The sequence below is a fragment of the Balaenoptera physalus genome (assembly GCF_965194825.1).
Source record: "Balaenoptera physalus genome assembly, chromosome: 15".
Classification (NCBI taxonomy): domain Eukaryota; kingdom Metazoa; phylum Chordata; class Mammalia; order Artiodactyla; family Balaenopteridae; genus Balaenoptera; species Balaenoptera physalus.
This window is the reverse complement of record NC_138894.1, coordinates 96,118,469-96,137,772: the sequence shown is the minus strand read 5'-3', so window position 1 is coordinate 96,137,772 and position 19,304 is coordinate 96,118,469. Positions and strand designations below refer to the sequence as shown.

Genomic DNA, 19,304 nt, shown 5'->3' with positions numbered 1-19,304 from the left:
ATTCACCAGTTGCGGTGAGTGGGGGCTACTCTTTGTTGCGGTGCGCGGGCTTCTCATTGCGGTGGCTTCTCTTGTTGTGGAGCACGGGCTCTAGGCGCACGGGCTTCAGTAGTTGTGGCACGTGGGCTCAGTAGTTGTGGCTCGCGGGCTCTAGAGCGCAGGCTCAGTAGTTGTGGCGCACGGACTTAGTTGCTCCGCGGCATGTGGGATCTTCCCAGACCAGGGCTCGAACCCCCTGCATTGGCAGGCAGATTCTTATCCACTGCGCCACCAGGGAAGCCCTGAGATCAAGTGGTCTTGGTTACATGTGGAGTCAGGCAGCTGGGATATTCGTGCGAGGCATATAGTTTTCTCCCTGGATGAAACAGCCGAGCCCGGGCCTTCTGAGTCCTCTGTCCTCCCTCCACTGCTGTCCAGAGTGTTGACGGCGTCTGCATTGCTGGAGCGACACTGCCCGTCCCAGAACCAATCCAGGACAGCCCAGGACCCGCGGGTGGGGCGGGGGGTGTCGATGCAGCCTCTCAGCTCCGGTCACACCCACTGCTGACACAACAGCGGGTCCAGAACCATCTCCCAGGCCCACATTTCCTCCTGGCTGCTCCCTATTCATGTCCAAGCAGCATCTTCACACGCTCAAAACCACTGTCATTTCGGTATTGTAGTTACTTTCGGAAGTACGTGGCTCGCCCGGCGCCCGGCTGCTGCCGACCCGCCACCCCACGCTCGCGTTTCCGGAGCCTCTTCCAGAATGGGTGCCGTGGGCGCGGCCCGCCTTGGTCGTTCTGAGAAGCAGACCCAGAACCGCTCATGGGCGTCCGACCTGCACCTGGACCGGAGTGACAGGAGGGGCATGCGGCCACGTTTGCCGTCTGAGTAGCTCAGGCTTTGGGTGGGAGCGTTTCTACACTTTCCTCTACAGAAACGACCTTCGGTAGATCAGCGTGCTGTTACTGTGACTGTGTGAAGTCATACGGGTGGGAACTCTCTCCCCCAGACACTGTTCTCCTGCGATTTAGCTCAGGCTGGAGGTAGCCGTGCCCCCCTGCCCCCGCAAGGTGGGTTGCCCAGGTGCGTGGAGATGCCCTGCAGGGGGCCAAGACCACTCCCCGACCCCGCCCTCCCGGAGTCTGTGCTTCTGATTCTCTCGTGCTCTTTTGTTGTGGTTGGTTTTGCTTTCAGGCCTGCCCCTCCCCCCATGTCCCATCCGTGGACCCGTGAGTCTAGGCCAGGCCTCGGGCCCTCTGCACTGTGCGTGGCTCCCGGGGCTGGGAAGAGCCAGGCCTCCCGCTTTTCTTCTTCAGAACCTCTTAGCCCTTCTCTTTGTTCCTGTCCCTCCTCAATGGCACCTTCGAGACCTTCTTTCCTGGTCAGTTTCTGTTTTTATGATTATTTATCAGAACACCGATTAGCTGAAAAATGTCATTTGACCTCGTTTGGACCAACTAGCTCATCTTCGAGGTTACAGTTTTGAAGCCCGGGTGTGTCCTGAGTGGTCACGGTAGGACAGGCCTTCGTGTTCACAGCGAACTGTCGTCCACCTTTTGTGAAGCGCTGACCCTTGGCAGCAGAGGAGGCCCAGCTGGCCCGTCTCTGTGTGGATGGGACGAGGCCGGTGAAAGCCTGGAGCTGCTTCACTGGTCATGAACTTCACCTCTTGAGGGTGGGCCGTTTGGGGCAGTGCTGCCTGGCAGGGTGGCCCACTACACAAGGGGGTGTCTCCCCAAAGCACGTGGCCCGAAGTCGGCCATCACGGAAGCATGAGACCCCCGTTTTCAGTTAGCACGTCTTTCTTTTCCTTCCCTGCAAACAGTGTTTACTATTAACACGTTTTTTCCTCCTCATCCTGCCCTCCAAAAGAACATAGGCTCTGCCCAGATCACCATGGTCGCAACTTCTTTCCTTTCAGGGAAACCAAATCACAGAGGAAGCAACGCAAGGTTATTAGCCGAACAGTAAAAACTATGTAAAGTGACAGATGCTCAGAATTTATTTGATACATTTAAAAAGGCTGCACATCTCAGGTGCCCTAGAGGAACGAGACTGATGTTTTCACAGAAGTTAATAATCATCCTCTTGTGTAATAACATTCCTAATGCTTTCCTGAGAGAGAATACCTGCCCCACGTCTGGGGTCTCTGATGCTTTACGAGCGTCATAAACCCAAACCCCCCACCAGTCAGAGAGCAGCTCCCTGCTTGCCATCACCTCCGTGCCTTGTGAGCAGCGAAGCTTAAAATGTGTTCCTGCGAAACGCTCCTTGACAAGTGGGTTTCCATACAGAGAAATCTGCTTCTCCTGGAGTATATTGTGACAACGTCTAGAAGCAAATTCATTTCTGTTGTTCTTCCTTCCATTTCCCACAGATCCTGACAAACTTGGAGCAGGGCCTGGCAGAGGATGGCAGCGTAAACTGCACGGCCCAGGAGAACAGACAAGGTCAGTGCCGGACTTGACTGCCTTAAATAATCAGCCGGCATCGTCAGAGGGCTCGGCCCCAAGGGTTTCTGTCTCATTCTTTTCCTTCTCACTCCGTAATGCACTCATCCTCTCATGCCTTCATCTCCTCGGTCCTTTCTTGGACCAAGCCAGGCACCGTGGTTGGTGCTGGCATAAGGCATGAACCCCGCTCTCAGGGAGCCCCGTCGGGCCGAGACCCACCTGCAGCAAATAACCCCAGAAAGCGACGTGAGCGTCCACAGCAAGGTGGGTGCCTGGCCCGCCCGCCCGTGGGGAGCCAGAGGCCTCAGCCCGTGAGTGGCAGGAGGGAGCCTGAGGCCTGGGCGGAGCTGGAGAGGAAAGGAAGATGGGGCCCTGAGTGTAGAGCCTCGGGGGCCAGGCCGTGGAAACGGGTCTTTATGTGAGTGCTGGGCAGGCAGGGGCCGAACTGCATTTTGAAAAGATTATCCTGGCTGAGATTTCTTGAGAACATTAGAGAGAAGAACTTCTAATCATGCTTCAAAACCCAGCTCAGATGGCACCTCCCTGAGAGGCTGGCATCTCTGCACATGAGCCTGTGGGCTTATGTGGTCTCCAGGGGCTCGGTGGTCTCCCGCTCTGCGCCTGACTTGGAGTGGCTGTCAGTGACCGCGGGCGAGCACGGATGATGTGGGCAAGGGGTGGGCTTCCTCTGAAGCCACACTGTGAGGAGACGGATGTGCCAGAAGCAGGAGAGGTGGCCTGAGAGGAGAACCCCCTGGGCAGAGATCTGTGCCCATGCCTCGGGCACGGCGGGGCCCCGGGTGCCGTGCACCCCGGACGCGCTCGTGACTGTGGGAAAGGGGGAAGCGTCCCAGGCAGGAGATGTCCATCCTCGAGGACCAGCAGCTCTGGCTGCGTTTGTGCTTTAAACACAGATCCCTTCTTCGAGAAACCCCAGGGGACCAGGTCTGTAGGTGCGATGTTCATGTGTCCTTCTCAGTGATTTAAGTGCAGGTAGATGACAGGGGTCTGGCGTGGGTGTCTCCGTGCCCTGGGACATCCCGCCCTCAGCATCTCTCCGACTCTGGCCATGTCATCCCATGGGGGTCCGTGTTTTGGTGGCAAAGCGCAGGTAGTTGTTGGAGCTCAGGATGCAGTGCCGGGAAACTGACAACTCACAGCAGATCAACAGATTTATAAGGCAAAGAGGGGAAGAAAGCACTTGAAAGTCCTCAAAGATAATCAAAATAAAATGCAGTTCACTGAGAATCCACATTTTACATTCGTTAAGAAAAGATATTCAGCATTTTTCTTTTCACAAAAATGATGTCACGAGGGGAATGTAAGCAGTTAATGTATATTTAATTGCTGAAAGGCAAAGTGAGTTACGTTCTTAATTCTGACAATTAAGTTTTTTGTCCTTTTCTCAAGCACTCCAGGAATAAGCGTCATTTCTAGGAGACTGTTATCCCAAAATTGACCCTTGGTCCCGGCAGCGGGAGGAAGGTCAGTTTAAGGCAAGCTCGCCCAGTGGTCACCATTCACGTGTGTCTGGGACGTGCTTCTTCCTGGGCCTGAGCTGGATGGCAGGTTCAGCACCTGACCGAGCACCGGCCTCTCCAGCCTCCCCGCCCCGCATCCGCTCCGCTCCCCCTGCCCTCAGAGCCTGCTGAGGCAGATGGGTTAGGAATTGTTGCTTCCCCTTAAAAGGTCACAACACCTAGGCCTTGGGCAGGCAGGCCACGCTGCTGACACCGGGGTGTGACCGTCCACCAGCCCTGCAGCCGGGAGGCCTCCGGCCCATCCAGGTCACACCAGGAGTGGCCCCGCTGCAGGGCGAGGGCTGTCGTCTTGGCTGGCTTTTCCCATCTTTTGGGCGTGCCAGCCTGGGGACGTGGCCCTGGTCGGGTCACGGGGTCTGTCCTCCCCGAGGCTGAGCAGGTCGCCAAGAGCACAGCCCAAGGTGTGGGCTGAGCAGCACAGGGGGAGCGGTGGCCGAGGCCAGGGGCCGGGGCCGGGGCCGGGGGCATCCGTCTGTCTGGGTCGGACTGGCGGCAGGACCCGCTCCCCATGCACTCACCGTACTCCGCTCTTGCAGCCTCCGTGCAGCTGTGGCGGTCCCGCCTGGGCCGGGTGACGTGCTCCATGGCCAACTGTCTGCTGCTCATGAAGGTATGATGTTCTCAGGGCGGGGGGACCGCTGGGACCTCGAGGTGGTGTGCATGCGGGGGAGTTATCGAGCAGAGAGGCCAGGGAGACACTTGGGATAAACGTGCTTTAATTTCTACTGAAAGAAATGTCAATAGAATGTAGAACTTACACTGCCAAGTTTAGTTGTTCAAACAGGGGTCGAGATGATTTAATTGAAATCCTCCTCATGCTCTCAGTTCTCTCTCCCTCCTGTTTTTCTCTGGATTCAGTCCCGGAGTTGGCCTCTGTTCCCCCCGTTAGCGGAGGTGGTTTCCCTCGTCCTGCCCTGACTTGCGCTCAATGGTCATGGCATCTGGGGACAGGCTTCCCGCGAGACCTGCTCCTTAGCCCCGCCCCCCACGGGCGCCCCGCGCCCCCACTGCCAGCCCCAGGGGAGGCGGCTGGGGACGAGGAGGCGGAACCGAGGGCATCGCTCCTCTGTTCCTCCATCCGTGCCTCCCTGACAGGGCCCAGCTGCAGGGGCTGGAGGCTGCTGCCCGAATCAGTGAGCCGCAGACACCCAGAGCAGCTCCGTTAACATCTTCTGGGCCATTCAGAGGCCAGATCGTGGCCCTCCCACGGGCCAGCCCAGGGTCATTCCTGAGCTTGGTTTTAGCAGAAAAGAGCAGGCAAATGGCTGAGGGGAGAAGCGGGCTCCGGGAGCTGGTGTCTAACGCTGACAGGGCAGCCCCGCGAGGGGGCCGCGTCCCGGGGCAGCTGTGGGTCCCGTGCGGAAGGCCACGCTGGGTGTGCACTCGGCTCCTGCCCCAGGGCCCTGCCTTCCGTGCGTCGCTGTGACCCTGGGGTGCAGACTGCCTCGCGTGCCCCTCCCACCCCCGAGCCCTGGGGACCTCCCCTGAAACGAAGGCCCGGAAGGGATGCACTTGCAGCCCCACTTGGACAGCGCCTTGGGGTTAAGGCGCTCTGGTTCTCCCAGCTCCTCCCTTCCTCCCTTCCTGCCACCCCGACCGCCGACACAGCGCCCCGTCCCTTCCGCGGGTGGAGGGAGTCGCCCAGGGCCACTGCCGCCTTCCTTCCGCGGAGCTCGCCGGCTCACGCGCAGAAACAAAGGACACATCGTAAAGTCACAGGCCGATCGGTGTCTCCTTGGTCACGGGCTGGGACTCCTCAGGAGGGTCTCCTGTTTCACTGGTGGGTTCGTATGTGCATTTTTAAGGCACATTAATAGAAAATTGTGGGATAAGAACACCTTTTGTTTACTGCTGGAGTGATGATACCACCAGGCGCCAGACTAAGTCTTGTACCTACGTTGTCGGGACTCAGTACAGAACAGATCACTGTGCTTCAAAAATACTTTAAACCAGAAGTGCAGTTTAATTTGAGATTTTAGATTATGCTTTCATTTCCACGAGTTAAAAGGAAGGAAAAATTTGGCGGCTGAGGCGCCAGCACGCGTGCGCATCCTGTCGCCACCTAGCGAGCGAGCCCGGCATTACAGCGGCGTCGGCCTCACCGGCGCGTCCCATCCCTTCCGTGCCGTGTATGGGCGACGCTGGGTTACTTCAGCAGCCGCTTCTTATTCTGAATAACATTTCTGCTACGGCAACGTGAACGCTGATTCACCTTTTTAATGATGAGCAGTCTGTCCACACGCTTCAGCCTGAACATGTGCCTGAAACACTGTCGCAGCCTGCGCACCCCAGCCCATCTGGGAGACTCCGGGCGCCGCGCCGCCCGCCTCCGTGCCCCCCCCCCCCCCGCCCGCACTGCCCGCACGCCGCCTTCTTGCTGACCTCGCCCCGCCGGACGGGGCAGCTGCTGAAAGAAGAGGGGGAAGGCGGAGCTAGAGCAGTCGGTCCCTACGAGCGGGCCGCGCCCGCCTGACCGCACGGCCTGGACGGCGCTCGCCCTCAAGAGTGCCCTTCAGCCGGGGCCGCATTTCCTCGTTTCCTCTGGTAAAGAAACGATTTCGTTAGACGGTCGTCCGCTGACAAGCTCTGGGCCGCGCTCCGCTCAGGTGTACTGGAGGCCGGGCTCCTTGGAACGGCCAGGGCCCGGGCCCGAGGCTGCAGCCGCCCGGGGCTCCCGTCCGGGCCCGGCGCCTCGTCTGAAGGCCTCCGCACGGGGTCCCCACGGCTGTGTCCGCCTGGGCGCGCTCTCCCAGGAGCGCCGCTCCGGCGGGACAGCGGCCGCATACGTCTCCGTAGCAGGCCGGAGCGCCGAGACGTGGAGGCGTCAGGCGGCGACGCCGGCCACGGAGCCACCGCGGAGGCGCGCTGCGTCTCGCCGGCCAGAGACGCGGGCCGGGGTCGGGGCGTGTGCACTGGCCTCACCCGGTGGCACTTGGGCGCCGCCGGACACGGACGGCGAGGTGGCCTTTCGTTCGCCCCGAACCAGAAGTGAGGCGTAGGCGTGCAGCACCGTGGGTGGTCCTCAGATGCGGCGAGGTGCCCCCGTGTCCCCGCAGAAGTCCAGCGCTCAGCGGAGCCGGACCCCCAGGCGCCGGGGTCAGCGCCGCCCCGAGAGAGGGCTCTTGGCACAGCCTCACCCGCACGCTCGCGCTGCGCAGGGCGCGGGCAGCGGAGCCAGGAGCCGCGGGGACGGGCGGGTGCTGCCGGCTGGCCGCCTGCGCCAGCGAGGCCAGTTCGCTGTGGTGAGCCGCCCTGAAGCTGCCAGACTGGACGGTCTCCATTTTTCTTCCTGCTGAACTGGAGTGTTCCTTGTCGTCTGTCTTCGTAACATCCCAGCTAGCGAACTGGTGACGCCTGTCCCAGTTCTCATGAGATTGAAAACGTAGGCGACTTAAGAAAGAAAAGTCCCTTCTGGGGATTTACGAAGACTCGGGGAGGAGGACACTGCCGCGCGGCCTGCTGTTCGCTGACCGGGAGACGCGGGGAGCCGTTCACACCAGCAGGCGCCACGGCGACGCTGCCGTCGGAGCTCGGGGCTGTTGGCGATTTGCCCTCGTGACCCTGGCGAGACGGCCGGGGGCCCCGGACGGCCTCCTCCCGCCAGAGCCAGCCAGCGCTCCCGGCCCGGCTTCGTGTGTCTACGTGTAAGAACTTCACCTCGAGTTTTAGTAAAGAAAATGCTTAAGAGACGCTATTAATAAATTCGGTTTCTGTGTTTGGCAGATGGAGGCAAGACAAAATTCACCAGTGAAGGATTTTGTCAGAAAAGAGAGTGAGTCCAGGTGAAATACTAACTGCTACTCAGAAGATGGAAGAAGAAAGCCCCTCTGCCCTAAGTGCACAACCAGAGCCCCCGGGGGAGAGGAAGGCCCTCAGGACCGTAGTACACACAGAACTCAGAGCCCGGTTCACTGGGCCGTCTGCCGCCCTCACGGCGGTGCCGCGTCCCACCTGCCCACGCACTCGTGCTCCCGCTTCACGTGCGGGTCTGCAGGAGCCTGAGCGCCTGTAACGTGTGCACGGGGCGTGATCCTCCTAACTAGCGTGCTCTCTGCGTCCCCCGCAGGATTACGTGCTGGCCGTGGACGCGTACCGCTCGGTCACCCAGTACTTCCCGGAGCAGGAGCCGCAGCTGCTGAGCTGCATCGGCCGGATTTTCCTCCAGGTGCGAGCCGCGCGGCGGGCAGGGTGGGCGGGGTTTGCCTTGGCGTGGGTGCTGTGGGTTTAAGAGCGAGCCCAGGACGTACATCAAATCAGACTTCTGTGACTGTAGGAGGGGTAGTTTTCTTGGTCCTGGCTTCACTGTGCTCTGGGCTTTGACGTGATGAGGAAGCCAATTGCTAGACGTGCATTTTCGTAGATTTTCATCTGGGAAGCACCGAGATGGATTCCTTGAGAAATTGCCCTGTTGCAGGTAGAAGTCTGTTGACAAAACCATCAGTAATCTTATTTTAATTGGCTGATAACGTAGCCAGTGGTTGATATTTTATTGGAAAGCGCGCTTGAATCCGCATGCGTGGACAAAGGAGGTCCCGCTTGGACCCAAGGTCCCGACAGTGCGGGAAACCGGGACGTACCCGCTTTGCCGGGGATAGCGCTGAAGCCGGGGCGCATTTGGTGCCAGGGTGCCGGGCGCCCGTCCTCGCTCCTGTCCGCCCCAGCACGGCAGGCCCACACTCTAAGGCCGAGCGCGGGTGCCTCGTCCCCGCACCCTCAGTCTCTAAGGGTGTCGACCGTAGCACCCGCAGCCTGGGCGGGAGCCTGACGGGGCCGTTCGGGGTGGTCGAAGCAAGGCGGATGGACGTGGGGAGGCGCTGGCCCTGAGCGGGTGCCCTGCTGGGCCATCCTCCTGCGCCGTGTGACCGGCCCACTTTACAGAGGAGCAGACTGAGGCTTCCTGGGGGTCGAGTGACCTGCCCGAGGTCCCAGAGGTCAGGCCCACAGGAGGAATTTGAACAAGGTCACCTAGAGCCCAGGTTCTCTTCACTGATGCTGGTCCTGTCCTCCCGCACCTCCTGGCCACTGCGCACACGAATGTGTGCACACACGCGCCCCACCCCCACCCCGTCCTCCACGCCACGCACACAGGCAAGCGCGCGCACACACGCCACTCCCTCACGAGGGGGCGTCCAGAGACAGCCCAACAGTGAAGGCCGCCTGTGTGTCGTCCAAGTCCCTCCCAGGACACCCGGGGTGCCTGCCCCAGGCTCTGAAGGTTGACCTTCACTGAGTACCTCATGGATGTTGGAGAACGCGTGTTCTAGCATCTGAAAGACCCGGGTTTCTGTTTGTCCTTGGTGCTTAGCTAGCCTTGACCCTGGGCTAGCCACCCTCCTGAGCTGGGCTAGCCACCCTCCTGAGCTGCGTCCTCTCCTCTGGGCACCAGGGACGCTCGTGGCTGCCTCTTGGGGTCCTTGTGCCGATGAAACGAGACCGCCGTGTAAAGAATGCAGTGCCGTGCCCGGCATCTCGTGGTGCCCGGTCATTATCCTGATTCTCATGCTAAAAGAACGTTCTGTATCTGCTCTAATTCCTCACTACTCTGGACAATCTCAGAAACTTCATTTCTGAGTCTTAATTTGCATAATTTGAGAAATGTATGCTGGAGACCCATCTAGGAACCCTGAAATGTGAAAGCACAGTCTTTCTGTGGCAGTCACGGACCTGACGGCCCTGGGGAGGGACCCTGACGGTCAGACTGGGGCTTGGCCGGTGCTTCCCTGGAGACGTTTCTGGCCACAGAAATACTCACGTTTGCGCCTCCAATACGTTGGGCTCCCGGGGGGAGTGTCCCCAGATCTCTGCAGTTATCGTTATAAGTGAAATTGGTCTGGGTTTGTGCGTGTGTATGCGTGTGTGTGTGTGTGTGTGTGTGTGAGCGTGCCCTTCTCAAAAGCATTTGGTATCTGTGTTCTGTCTTCATAAAAATAGCTTGCTTGCTTTCTCTGTTGTCTGGGATACTTTGGATACTCTGGAATTATATGTTCCTGGGAGATTTGAATAACTGACCTCAAAGAGGCCTAAGCCACCCTCCTAGGATTTGTCGGATAACTTAATATTGTTACTAATGGCTTTAGTGTTCCACGCATGAGGTTTTTTCTCTCTGTTTCTGGGATCAATTTTGGCCATTTAGAGTGCCCAAAAAATCACCTGTTTGGTCTGTGTATTCACATATGTTTTTGCTTAGAGTTCTGTAAAATACAGTCTTCTTTCATAATTACTTCAATTTCATTTTAACTATAGTTATTTCTTCTTTTACATTTATAATTGTTTACTCATGCTTCCTTTTCCTTGATTAGTTCATCCACTTATTATCTGTTGTTTTCTTCAAATAACTAGTTTGGGTTTGTTTATTTGCTTACTAGTTATTTTGCAATACTTTTAATTGCCTTTTTATATTGTTTAATTTTTTAAGCTGCCTCTAAGTCTTAGAAAATCAGTAGGATTTTAAATCCTAATTACATTTTAATAATTATGAAGATGTGGACTTCCCTGGTGGCGCGGTGGTTAAGAATCCGCCTGCCAATGCAGGGGACACGGGTTCGAGCCCTGGTCTGGGAAGACCCCACATGCCGCGGAGCAACTAAGCCCGTGCACCACAACTACTGAAGCCTGTGTGCCTAGAGCCCGTGCTCCGCAACAAGAGAAGCCACCGCAGTGAGAAGCCCGCGCACCGCAGCAAAGAGTAGCCCCCGCTCGCCGCAACTAGAGAAAGGCCGTGCACAGCAATGAAGACCCAACGCAGCCAAAAATAAATAAATAAATAGATTCTTTAAGGAAAAAAACCCAGAAATATAAGGATGTGAACTTACCTTCTAGTGATCAGAAAAATCAGTAGGTGGCAAAGAAAATTCTAAGATTCCTTCGTTATCTCCCACTAGAAAACAGTTTCAGCGCAAGTCCCGCACCAGCTCCTTGAGGCCGTGTGGTGCAGAGGGCCAGCGCGTGGTCTGGGAGTTGGACAGTCCCGTTCTGTTACGTTAGCTGTGTGACCTGAGAAAGCTGCCAGCCTTTCTGAGCCTCATCTTTTTAATCCGGAGAGTGAGGAAAGGAGTGGGATCAACAGCACAGCTTGTTAGAAGTTGTGAGCGGTGGGAAGCACTTAGCACAGCACCCGGCAGGCATTCAGGGCTTGGTGCACCTTTGCTGTCAGCTGGTGAGCGTCAGTCTCTCCATCAGTGTGCGCCTGGGCCCTTGGAGGATGCAGGGTAAGTGAGCGCACTGCAGGGAACGCAGATGTTCAGGCCTCGGGGGGGGACCCCGGGTGCCCCCACCGTGTGCGCGGGAGGGCGGGGCCGGTAGATGCGCGGTGGCGCCACTTTGTGTCCTCCTCCTGGTGGGGTGTTTTTCGGGGCAGCGTTAACAACAGAGAGGGGCCGGAGACCGTGAGGGCAGCTTGATGGGCGCTGGCCGAGGACTCGAGACCCTTGGGTTGGCGACGAAGGGCACTCATTACTCACAGCAACAGCAGTGCAGCCAGTGTCATTGTGTCACCAAACGCCAGGGTAACGTGAAGGGGCCGGGTGTTGCCTGCAGGGGTCTCACTGTGGAGAGTAACCCAGACCCTTGGTGCTGGGTGGTGGGCACGCCTGCCCTTGGCTGCAGGGAGGTACCGCGGGCTTCCCTGGAAGGAAAGGGAAGGGCACGAGCACTCCCGGCAGGTGGCTGGAGGACCCCGGGATCGGGATGGGGGTGAGTGTGCGGAAGAGAGGGCGCTGACCGCTGCAGCTGCGATGCTGTCCCCTCGGCAGATGCAGAGACATCTCGTGGTTTGTGTAACGAGATGCCCTGGAGTCGGCGGCTCCAGAGCCGCCCCTTCAGGCCTGGAGCACAGAGGCCTTTGTGCTTCCTTCCCCCGGGTTGTAAGGTTTTTCTTTTCACAGAATTTTCATTTTTCCTGTATTTGGCATTCTAAGCCTTAGATCACTGATCTCCTTCCTCATGCAGAAGGAGACCTGATTCCCTCTTAACCCCCGCCCCCCAGGCTGTGGTCCGCAGCGATGGCAGGACGGGGGAGGGGGTTTAGCCATCAGGACCCCCAGTGGCTCTGGCTTCCTTTTACAGAGGGAGCTGAGGAGGTTTCCTTAACCGTTTGATAAGCGTGCGGTCATTTGTTTGTACAGTAGAATCCTGTATTATTGGGTCAAAATATGACTGAAATTTGTTAGTTTGATGATCTCTATCATTTTCCTGGTCGCAAATAACCCCCCAGTAATTGATTGGGAGACTGTAATATTATACCAAAAGGTAAATGTTGTAGTTTTTTAATCATTCTTTCTTTTTTTTTTTTTTTTAACGATAATAATCAAGTTTAATTTGCCAAATATACAAGTTGGACTTGCGGAGCATGTTTTGCCTGGTGCTACACAGCAAACAGAGGTTCTTGAAATGATCCACGGGCAGGGTTAAGAATGGGTCGGGGGCCTGGCCAGAGTCGGGGGTTATTTTTATTTTTCATAATGCTATGCCAGGATTCCTTTTGAAGGGTACAAATTAAAAACTGTAAGAGACTTGTTAACACGCAGGTGTATTAACCACTCACTTTCTGACATAGAGATACATGTTGACATCCCGCTGTATCCTAAATGGCTTTTTTTTTTTTTTTTGGTAACAAAAAGTGATAACTAGTAAATGGTTATACCAAAGTTTTACCCTGCCTGATACATAAATGTCTTCAGTATCCTAACATAACATAACATTAGGAAACTATATATGTGGGTGTAGATTTAACATTTGTCAGCTGAACTGACTACATAATTTTGTCAAAGCAGATCGGAGACATAAAGACAGCTGAAAAGTACTTTCAAGACGTAGAGAAAGTAACACAGAAACTGGAGGGACTGCAGGGTAAAATAATGGTTTTAATGAACAGGTATGTATTTTTCTTTATTTTTCCTTCCAGTTTTATTGAGATATAATTAACTTACAGCACGGTGTAAGTTTAAGGTGTGCAGCATGATTATTTGATTTACATACTGACATCATGAAGTGAGGACCACAGTAAGTTTAATGAACATCTATCATCTCATATATAACATACGGCCGTGTTAATTATGTTCATCGTGTTGCACACTGTATCCCTAGTACTTACTTATAACTGGAAGTTTGTACCTTTTGACCACCTTCATCTAATCGCCCCTCCCCGCTCCCCTCCACTGGCAACCACAAATCTGATCTTTTTCTGTTTGTTTGAAGTATAATTGGCCTGCAACACTGTGTTAGTTTCTGTTATACAACATAGGCACTTGATATTTCTATAGCGTTCAAACTGATCACCACCATTAGTCTAATTATGACCTGTCTCCACACAAAGTTATCACATTATTACTGACTGTATTCCTCACACTGTACGTTTCAGACCCATGACATGTTTGTTTTTCACCTGAAGTTTGTCCCTCTTAGTCTCCCTCCCTTAATCACCTGTTTCTGTCTTCCCCTCACCCACCCCACTTCTGGCAACCACCTGTTTGTTTTCTGTGTCTGTAACTCTGTTTCTGTTCTGTGTTTGTTCATTTGTTTTTAGATTCCACATATAAGTGAAATCGTACAGTATTTGTTTTTCTTTGACTTATTTCACTTAGCATAATGCCCTCTAGGTCCATCCATGTTGTCACAAATGGTAAGATTTCATTCTTTTTTATGGCCGAGTAATATTCCGTGCACGCGTGCACACACGCACACACACCCCTTTATCCATTCATCTGTTGATGGACACTTAGGTTGCTTTCTATATCTTGGCAATTGTAAATAATGCTGCAGTGAACATAGGGGTGCATGTATTTTTTCTAATTAGTGTTTTTATTTTCTTTGGATAAATACCCAGGAGTGGAATTGCCGGCTTATATGGCAGCTCTGTTTTTAGTTTTTTGAGGAACCTCCATACTGTTCTCCACAGTGGCTGCACCAGTTTACATTCCCACCAACAGTGTGTGAGGGTCCCCTTTCTCCCCAGCCCCACCACGCCTTGTGTCCTTTTTGACAACAGCCATTCTGACAGGTGTGAGGTGATACCTTATTGTGGTTTTCATTTGCATTTCCCTGATGATGAGTGATGTTGAGCATCTTTCCATGTGTCTGGCCATCTGTATGTCTTCCTTGGAAAAATGTGTATTCAGGTCCTCTGCCCATTTTTTAATCAGGTTTTTTTGATGTTGAGTTGTTTGAGCTCTTTGGCTGTCAACCCCTATTTGATATATCAGTTGCAAATATCTTCTCCCATTCGGTTGGCTGCCTTTTCATTTTGTTGAGTTTCCTTCACTGTGCAAAAGCTTTTTGGTTTGATGTAGTCCTGGCAGTTTATGTTTGCTTTTGTTTCTCTTGCTTGAGGAGACATATCCGAAAAAAATATTGCTAAGACTGATGTCAAAGAATGCTGCCTATATTTTCCTCTAGAAGTTGTATGGTTTCAGGTCTTACATTTAAGTTTTAAATTCATTTTTTTTAAACTTTTATTTATGAATTAGTTAATGCTTCTATTGTTACATTTCAGAAATATAAGCAGTTCTCAAACCCAAGCCTCTTTTTTTTTTTTTTTAATTTATTTATTTATTTTTGGGTCTTCGTTTCTGTGCGAGGGCTTTCTCTAGTTGCGGCAAGCAGGGGCCACTCTTCATTGCGGTGCGCGGGCCTCTATCGCGGCCTCTCTTGTTGCGGAGCACAGGCTCCAGACGCGCAGGCTCAGTAGTTGTGGCTCACGGGCCTAGTTGCTCCGCGGCATGTGGGATCTTCCCAGACCAGGGCTCGAACCCGTGTCCCCTGCATTGGCAGGCAGATTCTCAACCACTGCGCCACCAGGGAAGCCCTTAAATTCATTTTGAATTTATTTTTGTGTGTGGTGTGAGATAGGAGTCTAGTCTGATTCTCTTGCTTGTAGCTGTCCTGTTTATCCAACACCATTTATTGAAGAGTCTTTTCCTCATTGTATGTTTTTGCCTCCTTTGTCACAGATTAATCAACCATGCAAGTAGGGGTTTATTCAGGTCTTCTGCCCAGTTTTTAATCTTTTTTTTTTTATGTTGAATTGAATGAGCTGTTTATTTTTTTTTTTAGTATTTATTTATTTATTTGGGTCTTAGTTGTTGTGGCACACAGGATCTTCGTTGTGGCGAGTGGGCTCTTCGTTGCAGTGCACGGGCTCTCTAGTTGAAGCATCCCATGGCATGTGGGATCTTAATTCCCCAACCAGGGATCGAACCCGCGTCCCCTGCATTGGAAGGCGGATTCTTAACCACTGGACCACCAGGGAAGTCCCTGAATGAACTGTTTATATATGTTGGATATTAACCCCTTATGGGTCACACCACTTGCAAATATTTTCTCCCACTCAGTAGGCTGCCTTTTCATTTTATAGATGGTTTCCTTTGCTATGCAAAAGCTTTTAAGTTTAATTAGATCCCATTTGTTTATTTTTGCTTTTATTTCCTTTGCTTTAGGAGACGGATCCAAAAAAATATTGCTGCTATTTATGTCAGAGAGTGTACTGCCTATGTTTTCCTTGAGGAGTTTTTTGGTTTCTGGTCTTATATTTAGGTCTTTAATCCATTTTGAGTTTATTTATTTTTGTGTGTAGCATGAAGGGATGTTCTAATTGCATTCTTCTTTTTTTTTTTTTTTTTGAGGGGCAGGGGGCCATGCCACGGGGCTTGCAGGATCTTAGTTCCCTGATCAGGGGTCAAACCTGGGCCCCAGCGGTGAAAGAGCCGAGTCCTAACCACTGGACTGCCAGGGAATTCCCTCTCATTTCATTCTTTTACATGAGGCTGTCCAGTCTTCCCAACACCACTTGCTGAAGAGACTTTTCTCCGTTGTATATTCTTGCCTCCTTTGTCATAGATTAGTTGACCGTAGGTGTGTGAGTTTGCCTCTGGGCTTTCTATCCTGTTCCATTAATCTATGTCAGTTTTTGTGCCAGTACCATACTGTTTTGATTATTGTAGATTTGTAGTATAGTCTGAAATCAGAGCATGACTCCTCCAGCTCCACTTTTCTTTCTCAAGATAGTTTTGGCTATTCGGGGTCTTTTGTGTTTCCCTACAAATTTAAAATTTTGTTGTCCCAGTTCTGTGAATAAATGCCATTGGTATTTTGATAGGGATTGAATTAAACTAACAGATGTTAGACCCAGTGCAGTTTGATCCCCAGAATGCACTGTCCCCTGCCACATCCGGAAAGCACTGACACCACCCGGCTCGGGTGACGCCTGAGGGGCCAATGCTGCCTGGTCCTCCCCGTGGGGTTCCAGTTCTGGGAGCTGCCCCGTTGGTGTTGCTGCCACACACCTGCCCGCATCCTGACTTTCCTGGTTAATCCTCTGTGTATCGCTTATTTCCAGAGCTTTCCTTCACCTCGGTCAGAATAACTTTGCAGACGCCCACAGATGCTTCACAGAGATTCTAAAGATTGACCCAGCAAATGCGGTGGTAAGACCCCCAAGCAGAGGTGGCTCCCCCCGTGCCCCCGCCCCCCCAACAAGTCCGCCGGCATCGGGCGCTCTCCTGGGGCCCAGGGAGGTCCTCGGGCCCCGTGAGGCCGCATCCAGTGCCGCGTGTCCCCCTCCAGGCCAACAACAATGCGGCCGTGTGCCTGCTCTACCTGGGCCGACTCAAGGACTCGCTGCGGCAGCTGGAGGCCATGACCCAGCAGGACCCGCGGCGCTGCCTGCACGAGAGCGCGCTCTTCAATCTGACCACCATGTACGAGCTGGAGTCGTCCCGGAGTCTGCAGAAGAAGCAGGCCCTGCTCGAGGCCGTGGCCAGCAAGGAGGGGGACTGCTTCAACACGCAGTGCCTCAAGCTGGCCTAGTTCCCGCCTGACGCCCGAGCCGACAAACCCCCCGCCCTGGCGTCTGCAAGCCGGCCTTCTCCATCCAGCCGAGGCCCAGGCCGCTCCGGCCGTTTGCACACGCGGGGTGAACGTAACCCGAGGGAGGGGGTCCAGGGCGCCTCGGCCCCTCCTGTGCATTCCTGGAAGCTGACCTGCTTCGTGTGCTAAGCTGAGCCACGTAACACAAACCGTTCTCGCTCCGAGCCTGAATGTTCTAGAGGATCCATAGATAGATAAGGGGGAAGAGAGACCATTCGTCCCCGCCCACGTCCCAAAGCTAACTGTGTCCAGGCCTCTGATCCTTTCCCAGCCTGTGCTGGTCACCTCGGACGGGCCTGGTGAAGGGTGAACGAACCAGTCCTTCCTCCTCCTGCATTTGCACATCAGAGGGAGCGGGGGCGGGGACGCCTGGGGGTGGGTTCTGGAGAACTCGGGCCCTACTGCACAGAACAAGGGCGGGCTTCACAGTGCGGACATGTGTTCTCTCAGGTCTGAGGGTCAGGGCGTCTGCGGTCCTGTCTACATGGTCACTCGTGATTTTGAAGTCTCTGAAGTACGTGAGTGCTTCTTCACTAAAGAACTCTGGCCGGGGTCCTTTAAATATCCAGCTATTCTAATACACTTTAAAATGGAACTCACTTTAAGGACTCTGAGATAAACATCTATTGCGTAAAGCAAAGCGAAGCTGTATTTCTGGTCATTTTTGTAATAAAGTAAAAACACAAATGCAGCATCTACTGGGCAGATGGTCCCAATGCAATTGTTGAAGTACGGATTCATTACACATTAAACTAGGAGAGAAAGATGATGAGACCACCAAGAGGACTGTGGGATACCAAGGAGGTTCTAAAATCGTCTCTTTTCAAGAAGAAAAATCAGAACTCCTTATGTCTCAAAAGCCCCAAAATACGCCATTTTAATTTCTTCACTTTGAGGGTTTTCCTTCGAATCTGGCGGCAGGGGGTGGGAGGTGCTGGTAAACAAGGCTCGGCCTCCACCTTGAACCTGTGCGGGGCGGGAGGCTCCTGCTCAGATCCCCTCGGATTCCGGAACCGTCCTTCCCGGGTCCGCTGTGTACAGAGCGGGTAACACTGCACAGGCTCCCAGGGGCGGAGGCCAAGCCAGTCAGAAACCGGACTCCAGGTTCCCCAGTAAATCGGTATTTGCATCCTGGACACACCCTCCCCGACCCCCGTTCCCTCCGGGGGCGTCGAGACAGGCAGGGCGAGCGCTAAACCCCTGCCGTCTGGGGCTCGCTGGGGCTGCGCACGTTTGCACATCCTCGGAGGCAGCGAGGGAAGCGCGCCCCGGGTGTCTGTAGGGTCTGGGGTAACGGTTGTACTTTATCTAGTTCACACTCCGTTTTCCTTTACCTTAATTTCTTAAAAGAGTAAATGCATCACGCAGTGCCGTGTGTGGTCTCCTCCGACCCCCACGAGGTAGGTCTGGCCCGGGGGACGAGGCCGGGTCTGCACCCGCGCCCTGGGCCCAGACCCAGGACCCCTCCGCCCATCACAAAGACTCCTGGGAAGCGCCCAGAAAGCTCTTCCCCCAGAGGCTCCCCAAAACTCACGGTTTGAAGCCCTTACCCCAGCGAGGCCGTCTGTGGAGACGGGCCTTCAGGGAGGTGACACAGGTGAGATGAAGTCACAGGGTGGGGAGGAGAGGCCACGTGCGGACTCGGCCATGGAGCGAGGCCTGGGAGCGGCCAGCCCTGTGGCACCTGGAGCTCGGACCTCCCGCCCCCCAGAGCCGCTGTCGGTGGCATCTGTCACAGCAGCTGAGCTGGCAAGACACCCACTCCCCTCCCTGCGGTCCCTGCGCCAATGCTGTGGGCAGCCCGCGGGGGAGCAGGGCCCCTGCCACCGCTCGCCTCCGCCCTTCCGTGACCTGTGCCCTGGAGGGCGCGGGGCGGCCTGTCCTCTGTGGAACCCTCGGGCCTGGGACGGCGTCTGCAGCCGGTGAGCCCAGGAGTGACTGAGCCAGCACGAGCCAGTCCGAGACGGGGCCACCCCCCCCCCCACCCCAGCCAAATGCTCACCAGGCAGGAGACCTGACAGTCCATGAACCTCGTCGAGACGCACGCCCAGACCTGGCTTGTAGAAGCAGAAAGAGATGAGCTTTTCTGGAAAAGGAGTTTGCAACTGAGTCAAAATTTTACAGTAGGGGAGTGGTTTCACTAATTGCCCCACATTCCTAAGACACGTTTATGCAAGATCGTGTTTAAAAAGTTAATGACATGGAAAAGTACTCAAAAGAAATGTGTATTTACATAATATGTGCATATGTTAACGGAAAGGACTGAAAAATAATACTAGATGTTAAATCACAGTCACAGCAAGGATGGGCACAAAGGCATTTTTATTTGCCCTTCTATGACTCTGAACCTCACATTTTTCCACATTGTGTGTGTGTGTTTTGTTTTTATAACCAGAGGGGAAAAAATCATCAAAACTGGTAAATGTCTTGCCTTTAAAAAATAAAAAGTGATTTAAAAATCATA

At 54.2% G+C, this 19,304-nt stretch overlaps 1 protein-coding gene across 4 annotated transcripts in view; it reads left to right on the top strand.

The window, feature by feature from the left end:
- TRAPPC12 (trafficking protein particle complex subunit 12) overlaps positions 1-19,304 on the top strand; it is a 73,604-nt gene extending 54,300 nt beyond the window's left edge. For 2 of the 4 annotated variants that reach the window (XM_082427037.1, XM_082427038.1), the window contains exons 7-12: positions 2,363-2,435; positions 4,516-4,589; positions 8,046-8,144; positions 12,751-12,851; positions 16,311-16,398; positions 16,538-19,304. In XM_082427037.1, coding sequence (XP_082283163.1) covers positions 2,363-2,435; positions 4,516-4,589; positions 8,046-8,144; positions 12,751-12,851; positions 16,311-16,398; positions 16,538-16,780 — 678 coding nt within the window. In that variant the 3' untranslated portion in view covers positions 16,781-19,304. The remainder of the gene's footprint in view (positions 1-2,362; positions 2,436-4,515; positions 4,590-8,045; positions 8,145-12,750; positions 12,852-16,310; positions 16,399-16,537) is intronic. The other 2 variants (XR_014254126.1, XM_082427039.1) reach the window with 2 other exon arrangements.